Source organism: Oncorhynchus masou, chromosome 21, assembly GCF_036934945.1.
Source record: "Oncorhynchus masou masou isolate Uvic2021 chromosome 21, UVic_Omas_1.1, whole genome shotgun sequence".
In the NCBI taxonomy this organism is placed as follows: Eukaryota; Metazoa; Chordata; class Actinopteri; order Salmoniformes; family Salmonidae; genus Oncorhynchus; species Oncorhynchus masou.
In genome coordinates this window covers 16994908-17008344 of record NC_088232.1, presented here as the reverse complement: position 1 = coordinate 17008344, position 13437 = coordinate 16994908, and the positions used below count along the sequence as shown (strand labels likewise).

Genomic DNA, 13437 nt, shown 5'->3' with positions numbered 1-13437 from the left:
CCTAAGTTATTTGGGAGGGCGAAGGAGAGGGACACATGGGTTCAGAGGGAAAGTGATATGAGGAGGGATGAGGGGGACAGAAGAGGGATAAATACCCACAGGAAGAAGGGAATAGATGGAACAGATGGTTAGCACGCTCCCCATTGTGAGGCCATCTTGCTTGACCACATTCTCCTGTACTACCTCCCTCCTATCGTCTTCCTCCATCCCTCCCTCTGTCTCTTTGCCCTACACTAATACCACACTTGTGTGCCACCAGTACACCAGTACACCCATCCAACCTCTTCACATCTGTGTTTGAAATTCACTGCTCGACAGAGGGACCTTACAGATAATTGTATGTGTGGGGTACAGAGATGAGGAAGTCATTCAAAAATCATGTTAAACACTATTGCCATGCAGTCCATGCAACTTTAATATTTTTTATTCCTGAACTTATTTAGGCTTGACATAACAAAGCGGTTGAGTACTTATTGACTCAAGACATTTTAGCTTCCAATTTAAAAATAACTTTAACCTTTCCAAAAACTTAATTCCACTTTGACATTATGAGATATTGTATGTAGGCCAGTGGCAATCTCAATTTAATCCATTTTAAATTCAGGCTGTAACACAAATATTTTTGTAAGAAGTCAGTGGGTGTGAATACTTTCTGAAAGCACTGTAGAAGGTTCTAGGGCTAAGGGTTGATATGGGGACTGGACAGGTCAACTCTAAGGCCTGGACCGCCAGCATCCTGAAGGGCTTCTGTAGAGTACATTTATTTTTTTACTGTTTTATCGCTGAGTCATGTAACCGCCACAGAGGGCTGCCACAGGAAGAACCTCAGAGCTGCCAGGGACTTCCTGTCAGCTGACTGGCTGGACAGGAAATGCTGGTATCCGTGTGTGACTGGAAAGGAACAGGAAGGGTATAGTCATTGGAATTCTCCCTTTTTCCTTGTATGGCCTCATTGACATGCCCTTCCCTTTCTCCATACTTTTCTGCTACTTTTCCTTGTGAGCTCTCCTCGGTGTTGCGGTATTGACCACTGTCAGCGGGTTGTGAAGGTGCTTGTGTTGTTTGTACACACCTTTCTTCATACACCTCTACCTGCCCTTTACCTGTGGGGACAGACAGACAGGCAGACATGCATGCAAGTGACGGGTGTTTTCATTCAGGGGGACAATAAGGGTTTCTTCTAAGAAATAGAAATAGAACACCCATATCATGGTTGATCAGTATATATACAGTCTACCATGATCTCCTTCTGACCAGTGTAATCACTATATTATGGCTCTTTTGTTGTTTATGTTGTATTTATGTGTTGGCCGCTGTTTTTCTCTTTTTACGGGTGTCATGCTTGTGATGTAGCCTCGGTGGGATGTGTGTGTCCACTTGCAAGCAGGATAAAAAGGGAATTGATGGAAGTTTAGGGAACAACGAGAGGAAGCTATGTAGCAGAGTTGGGACGTGGCCCTGGTGTCTCTGTGTTTGACTCCCTGACTGAGGAACAGGAGAAACCCTGTTGAAACCTGCTGACCAATGAGAAACGGGGCAGCTGCTACACTCTCTCTCTCTCTCGGAGTTGGTGTGAGCAGCGCTCTGCCCTCCCTCCATTATTAATGAGCGGAAGTTTCGCTTGTTTTGTGTGTGTGCAGACACTAATGTGTGTGTTTTGCAGATGACTGCGAGCTAGCCGGCTGAGTAGACGAACGGGAGTCCCCCCCGCCCCCTCTGCCACCTGCAGCCATGAATGGTAAGACCACGTCTTTATTACTCTGTGTGTGCTGTGACGTTCTCCTGCTCTCTCAAGGGCACATTTAGCTGGGGTTTTTTCCTGTCTTTTTCTGCTGAGCCTCTTTTCTTGTCCTCCAGTGCAGCAGCAGTGTGAAGTGTATCGCTCACTGGGCTGTTCACTGCAGCACGACTCTTGTCTGTCTCTGTCCAGCTCCTATATCTGCTGTACCTGATGCTGTAGCAGTGTTGTATCTAACTCTACACCCCTGTTCATAGATCCTATCAAACACTACGCCCGAGTGGCGCAGCAGTCTAAGACACTGCATCTCAGTGCTAGAGGCATCACTACAGATACCCGAATCCAGGCTGTATCACAACCGGCGCATAATTGTCCCAGCGTCGTCCGGGTTTGTCCGGTGTAGGCCGTCATTGTAAATAAGAATTTGTTCTTAACTGATTTGTCTAGTTAAATAAATAAAAATGTATCCTGTCTAAGCCCCTGTTCATAGATCCTGTCTGACTCGACGCCCTGTTCAATCCTGTTCAGTGTAACTTAAATTCATTTCAACTGAACATTTTATTCACATTTTGTTCTGTTCTGTGCTCTGATTGAAACAGGGAAAAACGACACTGAGATGACGGATCTAGTTTAAAGTCAGTCGCATCACAGCAGTGTTTCCCTTCACATTTTGTTTCCAGCAGCGATGGCAGAGTTATACATTTTGAGGTGGCAGCCACGATATAGCAGCAGCAGTGCGCCGCTAATAAATGCATATAGGGGAAACGCTGCACAAACATATTCTACCTACTTGGTCAAAATCAATAGACTGAAACAAAATTGGCCTGAACTGTACTGTAAGACCATGGCCCAATTACAGTGAGCCTACTGTGGTGCAGGGCTGGAATTGATTGTGTCAGGGACAGTCCCCGAGCCTGCCAATGTAGACCGAGATAAGAGTGAACTGGTTCATCTTTATTTATTTATTACCGTATGTGGTTTTAAACACAGACACTAGAAGTGATGTTAGTAGTATTGATGTGGACAATAAAACAATAAAGAAGCGATAACTCAAACGGGATACGAGATGTGCTTGTTTTAATGTTTGGAATTTCTGTTGATTACTACGGCTCCCCCTTAGGCCTATCAGTGTGTATTTTACAAATGCCGCATCTCTATGGCAAGACTCAGCCCTCACCTAACTTTCATCAAAGTCAGGCTTGTAGTGTTTGAGATGTAACGTACGAACGAACGGAAGGAGACCGATTCATAGTCCCCCTCCGTTTTCATTGTGGGGGACTGTAACAATGTTTGTCCTCCACCTTTTTAAAAGAAGAAACAAGCGAAAGATAAAGGGGACTGAGTGGTTCTGTCTTGTATGACTGCTGAGTTTCACTAACCATGAATAAAAAAAAGGCAACAGTAAATATAGTACCCCACAAATGATGCAGCGCCCCCCTTGGGCCAATAAGTGTAATTTTGTAAATGAAGGATCTCTATTGCAAGACACATCATTCACCCAAGTTTCGTCCAAAATTGGGCAAGAGCTGTCAGATATATCGCGTGTGCCTAACGGACGGAGACAGATCCACAGATCCACAGGGCTGAGATTGGTATCTGAAAATTATTTATCTCTCCTCTCTTTCTCCAGGCGGCCGCAATGTGTGGGCTATCTCTCCGGAGGAGAGGGACAAACATGATAAACAGTTTGACACCCTCTCTCCCGCGACGGGCTTAGTCTCAGGTACCAAGACGATGCTTGCATGCACACCAATATTTTAATCTCTCCCTACTGTAATGTCGCTCACTCGCTCTCTCACTCTTTCTCTTGTTTGCATTCCAGGGGAGCAGGCCAGGAAGTTCTTCCTGCAGTCGGGTCTTCCCTCCTCAGTGCTGGCAGAGATATGGTGAGCTTCCTCCTCTGTGTTGGGAGAAATCTTGTAGGCAGCTGCTCTCCAGTCACCCACACTTGATTGTCCTGAGGAAGTTATGACCCTCTCTCTACCCCCAGGGCCCTGGCTGACATGAATAAGGATGGGAAGATGGACAGGTTGGAGTTCTCCATCGCTATGAAGCTCATTAAGCTCAAACTTCAGGGCACACCCCTTCCCTCATCTCTACCAATCATCATGAAGCAGCCGCCAGTGCCCGCCCCTTCCTTAACAGGCGCCATGTCCTCCTCACGCTATGGTACGTTAACACTTCTATTCTATTTTTATTTCGATGTTTTATCTTATCGTTCTAATAATGTGTGTTTCCTCTGTCTCTCCAGGAATGGGCTCCATGCCAAACCTGTCGATGATGCCTGGAGCCATCGCCATGCTCACCCCCATCCCCATGACATCCAACTTCACAACCATGACCCCTAACCTCTCAACCATGACCCCTAACCTCTCAACCATGATCCCTAACCTCTCACCCATGGCCCCTGTGACTGGCCTCACTCCTATGGTCCCAATGGCAACAGGCATGGTCCCCCTGGTTGCCACATCAACAATGCCCCTGCTGCCGTCCCTGGGCAGCCCAGCTCTCCCCAATGGCACTATGGGTATCCTACAGCAACTTCCACCAGGACACATGGGGACAGGTAAGAGGAGGACAGGCTCTCTCTTTCTCCATCTTTCTCTCTCTTTCCTTCAACCCCCAACCTCTCTCTCAATCTGTATGGAAGTGAATAGAGAGTAGAAACTGCTGTGTCACCATTCTCAATAACTGAGTGGATATCATTGTGTATTTGCAATGTAACCAAATGGTAAATCTCAGTTGAAATTGATAAGGACTTTTATAATGCGTGTGTGTGTCAAGGCCTGCCTCTCTCTGTGTCTTACACCTCCTCTCCTCTGGGTTTCTCTCCTGGGATGAACAAAGCTACGTCACTGCTGGACCTAGGCTCAAGCAGGTAACACACACACTTTATAGGATCTGACCTACATCTCTACCAATTTAGATGCCAATGGACTGTTTCTACATGGGCTAACTCTATAATATGCTCTCTCTCGCCATCCATCTTTCTCGCGCTCTCTATCCAACTGCGTCTCTCTCCACTCCAGCTCCAACTCTTCATCCACCACCTCCCTGGCAGGTAGTTCTCCTAAGACGGCGCCCTCTGACTGGGCCGTGCCTCAGGCCTCGCGCCTGAAATACAGACAGCAGTTCAACAGCCTCGACAAACACATGACGGGATACCTCACAGGTGGGTGCTGCTGGGAAATATAGGCAAACAGATGGGCAGCCGTCCGACAGCAGGGTGGTTATGGGGATGTAGTTTCCCTAAGGAACCTCAATGGAATTAAGTATTTGACTTTACTGTGTTATCCTTGTCAGTTTTCAAAATGCATGTACTGTAGATAATGCATCTACAGTGCCTTGCGAAAGTATTCGGCCCCCTTGAACTTTGCGACCTTTTGCCACATTTCAGGCTTCAAACATAAAGATATAAAACTGTATTTTTTGTGAAGAATCAACAACAAGTGGGACACAATCATGAAGTGGAACGACATTTATTGGATATTTCAAACGTTTTTAACAAATCAAAAACTGAAAAATTGGGCGTGCAAAATTATTCAGCCCCTTTACTTTCAGTGCAGCAAACTCGACCCAGAAGTTCAGTGAGGATCTCTGATTGATCCAATGTTGACCTAAATGACTAATGATGATAAATACAATCCACCTGTGTGTAATCAAGTCTCCGTATAAATGCACCTGCACTGTGATAGTCTCAGAGGTCCGTTAAAAGCGCAGAGAGCATCATGAAGAACAAGGAACACACCAGGCAGGTCCGAGATACTGTTGTGAAGATGTTTAAAGCCGGATTTGGATACAAAAAGATTTCCCAAGCTTTAAACATCCCAAGGAGCACTGTGCAAGCGATAATATTGAAATGGAAGGAGTATCAGACCACTGCAAATCTACCAAGACCTGGCCGTCCCTCTAAACTTTCAGCTCATACAAGGAGAAGACTGATCAGAGATGCAGCCAAGAGGCCCATGATCACTCTGGATGAACTGCAGAGATCTACAGCTGAGGTGGGAGACTCTGTCCATAGGACAACAATCAGTCGTATATTGCACAAATCTGGCCTTTATGGGAGAGTGGCAAGAAGAAAGCCATTTCTTAAAAATATCCATAAAAAGTGTCGTTTAAAGTTTGCTACAAGCCACCTGGGAGACACACCAAACATGTGGAAGAAGGTGCTCTGGTCAGATGAAACCAAAATTGAACTTTTTGGCAACGATGCAAAACATTATGTTTGGCGTAAAAGCAACACAGCTCATCACCCTGAACACACCATCCCCACTGTCAAACATGGTGGGGGCAGCATCATGGTTTTGGCCTGCTTTTCTTCAGCAGGGACAGGGAAGATGGTTAAAATTGATGGGAAGATGGATGGAGCCAAATACAGGACCATTCTGGAAGAAAACCTGATGGAGTCTGCAAAAGACCTGAGACTGGGACGGAGATTTGTCTTCCAACAAGACAATGATCCAAAATATAAAGCAAAATCTACAATGGAATGGTTCAAAAATAAACATATCCAGGTGTTTGAATGGCCAAGTCAAAGTCCAGACCTGAATCCAATCGAGAAACTGTGGAAAGAACTGAAAACTGCTGTTCACAAATGCTCTCCATCCAACCTCACTGAGCTCGAGCTGTTTTGCAAGGAGGAATGGGAAAAAAATTCAGTCTCTCGATGTGCAAAACTGATAGAGACATACCCCAAGCGACTTACAGCTGTAATCGCAGCAAAAGGTGGCGCTACAAAGTATTAACTTAAGGGGGCTGAATAATTTTGCACGCCCAATTTTTCAGTTTTTGATTTGTTAAAAAAGTTTGAAATATCCAATAAATGTCGTTCCACTTCATGATTGTGTCCCACTTGTTGTTGATTCTTCACAAGAAAATACAGTTTTATATCTTTATGTTTGAAGCCTGAAATGTGGCAAAAGGTCGCAAAGTTCAAGGGGGCCGAATACTTTCGCAAGGCACTGTATATGAGAGATTAGGGTAATGTTCATGTGGTAGTTAGGAAGGGAAGACACACGAGTCGATTAAGATGCACCTCGTGATGGGTGGAAAGCCTAGCATACCTGTGTGTGTGTGTGTGTGTCATACTTGAACCGAAGCATTTGTGGAATGCGGGGTGTGGTTGTCGGAATTTGTGTCCACTGGGTTGACGACTTTGCCTTTAACATTCCTAACTTATGCCCTTGTTGCCTTGTTGTGGAAGACTGCTGCTCTACTGGCCGTTCGTGTGTGTGTGTGTGTGAGATTGTTCTACACCTTCTCCTTTCCTCTCAGCTACCTCTTGACAGACCTGTTCTGGGGAAACTGCCATTGTATCTTAAGACTCACTGTCGGAAACCAGTGTAGGATCACTTGGCAACTGTTTCTGAATCCTTTTAAATCATTCTTATAATTTGGAGGTTGTCCACAAAGGCTGCAAGTTATAAAACTTGACGTAATCGACTGAGATTGCTTTATTCTGTGTATTTCAGGTCAGCAGGTGAGGAATGCCATGGCAACCACTCTGCTCACTCAGACACAGCTGGCCACCATCTGGTGAGTACACCTTCATCATCAACTTACAGTTGTACCTGTATAAGAACGTTTGACCTTTGCAGTAACGTGCTTCAAAGGAGGAACCTAAGAATGTGTGTGCGTGCGCTAATCTCTCGTATCTCTCTCTCTCTGTCAGGACCCTGGCCGATGTGGATAAGGATGGGAAGCTAAGAGGAGAGGAGTTTATTCTGGCCATGCATCTAGTGGACATGGCCAAGACCGCCCAACCCTTACCTCTCACACTACCCATAGAACTAATACCACCATCACAGAGGTAAGCACACACACAACCCCCCACCTAACCCTTACCTCTCACACTACCCATAGAACTAATACCACCATCAGAGAGACACACACACACACACACACACACACACACACACACACACACACACACACCCCCCTACCTAACCCTTACCTCTCACACTGCCCATAGAACTAATACCACCATCAGAGGTACACACACACACACACACACACACACTATCACAGAGGTACACACACACACACACCCCCCTACATGACCCTTACCTCTCACACTACCCATAGAACTAATACCACCATCAGAGCTAAACACACACACGCCATCACAGAGGTACACACACGCCATCACAGAGGTACACACACACACACACACACACACACACACACACACCCCTACCTGACCCTTACCTCTCACACTACCCATAGAACTAATACCACCATCACAGAGGTACATACACACAAACAAACCCTACCTAACCCTTCCCCTCTCTCTTTCTGGAAGGGGTGCTGTGAATGGGACCAGTTTATCTCTCTATGCTGGCATCACTGAAGAACTGGAGGCTGAGCCACCACAGAAACCCAAAAGCAACTGTATGTACACACACGCACGCCCACTCACTCTTCTCCTGTATGACTACAACACATACATTATGCATCTGTACACATCTAATGACCATTGACTTATGACACTCGTCTCCCTATCCTCTCTCTCCCCACCCCTCCCTCCCTCCCTCCCTCCCTCCCTCCCTCCCTCCCTCCCTCCCTCCCTCCCTCCCTCCCTCCCTCCCTCCCTCCCTCCCTCCCTCCTTCAGTATCGTTTGAGGATAAATTCAAGGCCAACCTGGAGCGAGGGAACGCGGAGCTGGAGAAAAGACGACAGGCTCTGCAGGACACACAGAGGAGAGAGGAGGAGAGACGCCAGCAGAAGGAGAGAGAGGAGCGAGAGAGGAGAGAGCGTGAGGCCAGAGAGCAGGAGGAGAGGAGAAGGAAGGAGGAGGAGAGGAGGCTAGAGCGACAGAGGGAGCTGGAGAGACAGAAAGAGGAGGAGAGGCTGAAGGAGATTGAGAGAAAAGAGGTGAAGAGGCATGTTCTATAATGGGCCAGGGCCCTGTATGTGTGTGTGTGTGTCCACGTGTGTGTGTTTGACTGCGTGTGTGTTCCCCAGGCGGCGCAGCGTGAGTTGGAGCGCCAGAGGAAAGAGGAGTGGGAGAGGAGGAGGAGAGGAGAGCTGCTGAGCCAGAAGAGTCAGGAGCAGGAGGACATCGGCAGACTAAAAACCAGGAAAAGGAACCTGGAGATGGAGCTGGAGGCTGTGGTGAGGCTACACTAGGGCTGTTAAGGTGACCGTATTACTGCCACACCGGCAGTCACGAGTCATGACCGCAGTCACGGTAACTAGACTTCTCCAAGCTCTGAAGCTGCTGATGGTCATTAGTAACTTACCAAACGTGGTAACTGCCTGCTACTCAGCACTCTATTGTCCCTCTAATAACGCTGACGTCAATGCAAATGAAATTGAACATCCAATCAAACACGAGAGCCTATGATCTCATGTTGCTCAACATTTCATTAGGCTATGCATTTGCGTGAGAAAAGAGTTTTGATGGCCTCTTAAAAAGAGGATCCCCTCAGAATTCTATAGGCTGGGCCTATTGTATTTATTTCTCAACTCTCCTAATATTAAGCACATTGCTTATATTTACAACAGGAGTATAACCTACATGGCTGGCAAGAAAATGAACCACAGGAAAAGCGTCCTCCATTCACTATTTAAATGCTTAGATGACATGTATTTTTCCCCCCTGTTCCGAGACAGATAATGGTCCATTCTAAATCGAAACTAATTTCACACTTTTATATTATTTCAAATATGTGAAGACAAGATTAAATCAAGAACAGTCTGATGGGTGACAATATTAACCTATCATTTGTGAATGATGCCCAGCTTGTGTGCAGTAATGCAAGAAACAGCGCATGCCTTTTTTTGTGCAACTCTTTCAAGTCATAGTCTCACACCTCTTGTAGCTTAGCCCATAGGCCTATATGTTTCGATAAGGTTTGTATCACAACTAAAGTGGCCAAATAACTTCTTGAAATGAAGCACATTAATCTGCTTTACAACCGGTGTAGAACCTAACTGGCATATGTAGGCTGCACGTGAGTTTCAAGTTTAGGAAAGATCACTTTCACCATAAAAATGCACCTTTTATAATAAAGCATTTCATGCGAAATCGCATTTGCGGTCACTTTTGAGAATGATGTTTTCCCGCTAGTTGATTGCGTTTTGGAACATTTGTGCTTTTTGCCTACTGCCGTGTGCGCATGGCTGAGCTTATAATGTGACGAAATAGCCTAATAGTTGTTTAACATCTTAAGCTAAACGTTTTGATCTGTTGCGTCAGTCTCATTGCTTTCGAAAGTTTTTTTCGGAGTGAGTGGTTGTGTTAATTTGGGATCTATCGCATCCCACAACTGTCCCAGACTGTTTGGAATATTTATTTCTCGCACAGAAGGACAAGTTGATCAATAGAATAGGTAAACTTTTGTACTATAGGGGATAGTAGATTGACATAGGCATGTGCTTTTGCTGTTTGTTAGGGCTACTCATCTTGTTGGCTGATGAAAAGTAAATGTGGATAGTTCTTCGAGCATCTTCCATATGAACCTCAGAATTCAATAAGAAGGACGTGTGCAACTGCGTCCCCGACGTGTCGGTCTTCACTTGTAGCCTACTTTGGAGCTGAGATGGATGCCTGTGAGAAGAACCCGATCGATCACGTGACCGGCATTGGCCAATAAGTATTTAGATATCTGAGAGAGCCATGTGAGTGAGAGGTGCTTCGGAACACGCAGCCTGTGATCCGAAGAATTTCATTATTATATTCAGCCCAATATTGGCCTCAAAAGGCATGGATTTTTTTAAAGGGGCATTACGGCCATACTAGGGGGATGCCGCCTGGAAATTCAAGGCATTATCAAGTGCTTGTCAAATTGTGAATGAGAGACTGATGAAGCTTGTGTAAGAAGCAAAGCAGAGCTCATTCATGCAACTTTTTTCAAATCATCATTAGAGTCCCATCATGCAGCCTTAGAATTTATAAAAAAAATCTAAACATATTGCCCAACTTTTGTAACTAAAGTTGCATAAATTACTCTTAATTAAGCATATAGGAGGACCTGTGTCTTTGTTAACTGCTCAACACAGAATAGCCCCATGTGCGCACTCCCTCAGAAATCATTTGGAGAAACCATCTTTTCAATTTTATTCAGCTATGTTCAATTGTATTCTTCATACTATGAAATAATATAAAATAATACCACGGAATTCTAGGCTAATCTTGTCTGCTAAATGAACTAGTGTAGCCCATATGGCATAGCCGGATCAGGACCTAACATAAGGACATCTCAGAGTATGCTATTCTGTTCTTCTGAAATAGACAACATTTTCTTCATATCATGTTTCTTTAGTCCTGTCTAAAATAAATCATGGATTTATTCTGATGGTGTAGGCTATATTAAATGGAGATGTTCCAAATGTCTGCATCAGTGGCTTGTATTCTATGTGTGGAAGCCAGGAGATGCTAAATGTGTTTTGTTAATTAACGGTCAATTACCGTGAGACCGGCAGTTATTTCCTTGACAATCGACAGCTGACAATTTCATGACCTCCACAGCCCAAGGCTACACGTGCGCACACACACACACGCATACGCACGGCTATAGTCAGTCACACTCACTCTCTCTCCCATTTTCACTCGCTTAAATTCAAATGAGCTTCATTGGCATACTCAATCACTCTGTTTCTTCATTGGTGTCATAGTTCCTAATCTACCAGAATCCCAACGGTACCTGACCACATCTCTCTCCTAGGGTACCAAACACAGGCAGATCTCTGAGCGGCTGCATGATGCTCAGAGCAAGAGGAAGGTGCAGCGGAGCGAGCTGGAGCTGACCAACCAGAGACGAGACACAAGCAGACTGGACATCAACTCCCTGCAGAGACAACTAGAGGTGTCTGTCTCAGTATTAACTGTATTCTTAGTTCCTGTTTGCCTCATTCATTCCTTCGTGTTTCTGGTGTGTCGTTGTCTCCCCCCTCCTGATGATGCGTTTGTTCCTGTGCCTAAGGAGTACCAGAGGAAGCTGTCCCAGCTGACTCCAGAACAGCAGAGGCTCAGTGACAAACTGAGGAACATGGCCCTCAACAACCTGCCAGGTATGGGCTGGGGTTAGGTTAGGTTAGGTTGAGACTGGGGCTAATTTAGGCTGTGGTGGAGTGCTAGACTAGTGTTTATGGATTGTTTATACCGTAGGACTGGGTTATATGGCTAGACTAGACAAATTTTCCCGTTCAGTCAAACATAACAATCTCACATGACTGAATAGGAACCTGTGTTGGAAAACCATAGTGAATTCTACTGAACATTTTCCTCCTGTCATTCTCAACTCTTCTTCTCCAGTCTCCACCATGTCCACGCTGAAGCGCAGCGCCAGTGAGAAGGACGGAGTGTGTCGCAAACTGAAGCAGCAGCTGGATGCTCTGGAGAACGAGACGGCTGCTAAACTGGCCGACATGGACCAGTACCAGAACGACATACAGGTACGGACATTTAACATTTTAGGTCAGCTGGATGTCTAACACCCACGTCTCGGTGAATATTAACACTCACTCGCTCAAATGTTATGGTAATATGTTGAAGTATTTATTTCAGCTTTATTTAACCAGGTAGGCAAGTTGAGAACAAGTTCTCATTTACAACTGCGACCTGGCCAAGATAATGCAAAGCAGTTTGACACATACAACAACACAGAGTTACACATGGAATAAACAAACATACAGTCAATAATACAGTAGAAAAATCTATAAACAGCATGTGCAAATGAGGTAGGATAAGAGAGGTAAAGGCAATAAATAGGCCATGGTGGCGAAGTAATTACAATATATACAATAAGTATAACTTTTGACCTGAAGTGGATATATGATATTAACGTGATTTGATTTGAGACTGGGCTGGAATGATTCAGTATTTGTGTGGCTAATATGATTGATAACCAGTCTGCTCTGCTGCTTCTCTCTGTGTCTAAACTACCACTACAACACTGGCCTTTTTCTCTACCTTTTCTTCCTCTTTCCCTCCCTCCATGCTTTCCTGTCCCCCTTCCCTCTATCTCCTTCTCAACTCTCTCTCTGCCCCCTACATATTTCTCCCTCCCTCTCTCCTGGCCTGTCTTGCTGCAGTATGGGGATGCTGATGACTGCCTGCTTCATGGTCTCCTCTCTCTGGTCAACTGCCTTAGTAACCTCTTCTACCTCCTTAAGGTGCTCTCTCACTCTTTCTTTTCTTCTCTCTCTCTCTCTCTCTCTGTATTTGTGTCTAGACTCTAAACCACTATTCCCTGAGTTCTCCAACCCTTCTCACCCCTGTGCTTGCTGTGCCACCTTGTGGGTTTGTAGTTTGTGCTTCATGTCAAATCCTATGTCGTTTACCTCTCCCTCGTCACAGGTCATTGTCGGTCAAAGATCATGTTGTGCCTTTGTTATTCTGAATACGTCCCACCCCGTTTAGTATGTGAAATGTGCCCTCTTATTGATGTTGTGCATATGGTAATATCAGGATCTGAGAGAGAGCCAGCGGAAGCAGCAGTCGGCTCTGGATAAACTACGGAGCATCAAAGAGGATAAACGGAGAGAACTGGAGAGACAGAGGGCGCAGGAGGAGGAGAGGAAGAGGAGGGAGGAGGAGGAGGCCCAAAGGTGACCTGGTCTCTCCTCTACGCACACATATACACGCACACACACACGCACACAGTGTATTCAGACCCCTTCACTTTTTCCACATTTTGTTACGTTATAGCCTTATTCTAAAATGTATTCAATAAAACATTTTCCTCATCAA

General features: G+C 45.4%; 1 protein-coding gene across 1 annotated transcript in view; it reads left to right on the top strand.

The window, feature by feature from the left end:
* LOC135507859 (intersectin-2-like) overlaps positions 1-13437 on the top strand; it is a 37414-nt gene that overhangs the window by 7293 nt on the left and 16684 nt on the right. Inside the window, exons 2-17 of the mRNA XM_064927581.1 lie at positions 1664-1738; positions 3369-3461; positions 3561-3624; positions 3729-3907; positions 3990-4304; positions 4586-4616; positions 4768-4910; positions 7213-7276; positions 7413-7550; positions 8043-8131; positions 8353-8615; positions 8706-8855; positions 11411-11551; positions 11669-11756; positions 12001-12140; positions 13156-13295. Of these exons, the coding sequence (XP_064783653.1) occupies positions 1732-1738; positions 3369-3461; positions 3561-3624; positions 3729-3907; positions 3990-4304; positions 4586-4616; positions 4768-4910; positions 7213-7276; positions 7413-7550; positions 8043-8131; positions 8353-8615; positions 8706-8855; positions 11411-11551; positions 11669-11756; positions 12001-12140; positions 13156-13295 (2045 nt within the window). The 5' untranslated portion in view covers positions 1664-1731. The remainder of the gene's footprint in view (positions 1-1663; positions 1739-3368; positions 3462-3560; positions 3625-3728; positions 3908-3989; positions 4305-4585; positions 4617-4767; positions 4911-7212; positions 7277-7412; positions 7551-8042; positions 8132-8352; positions 8616-8705; positions 8856-11410; positions 11552-11668; positions 11757-12000; positions 12141-13155; positions 13296-13437) is intronic.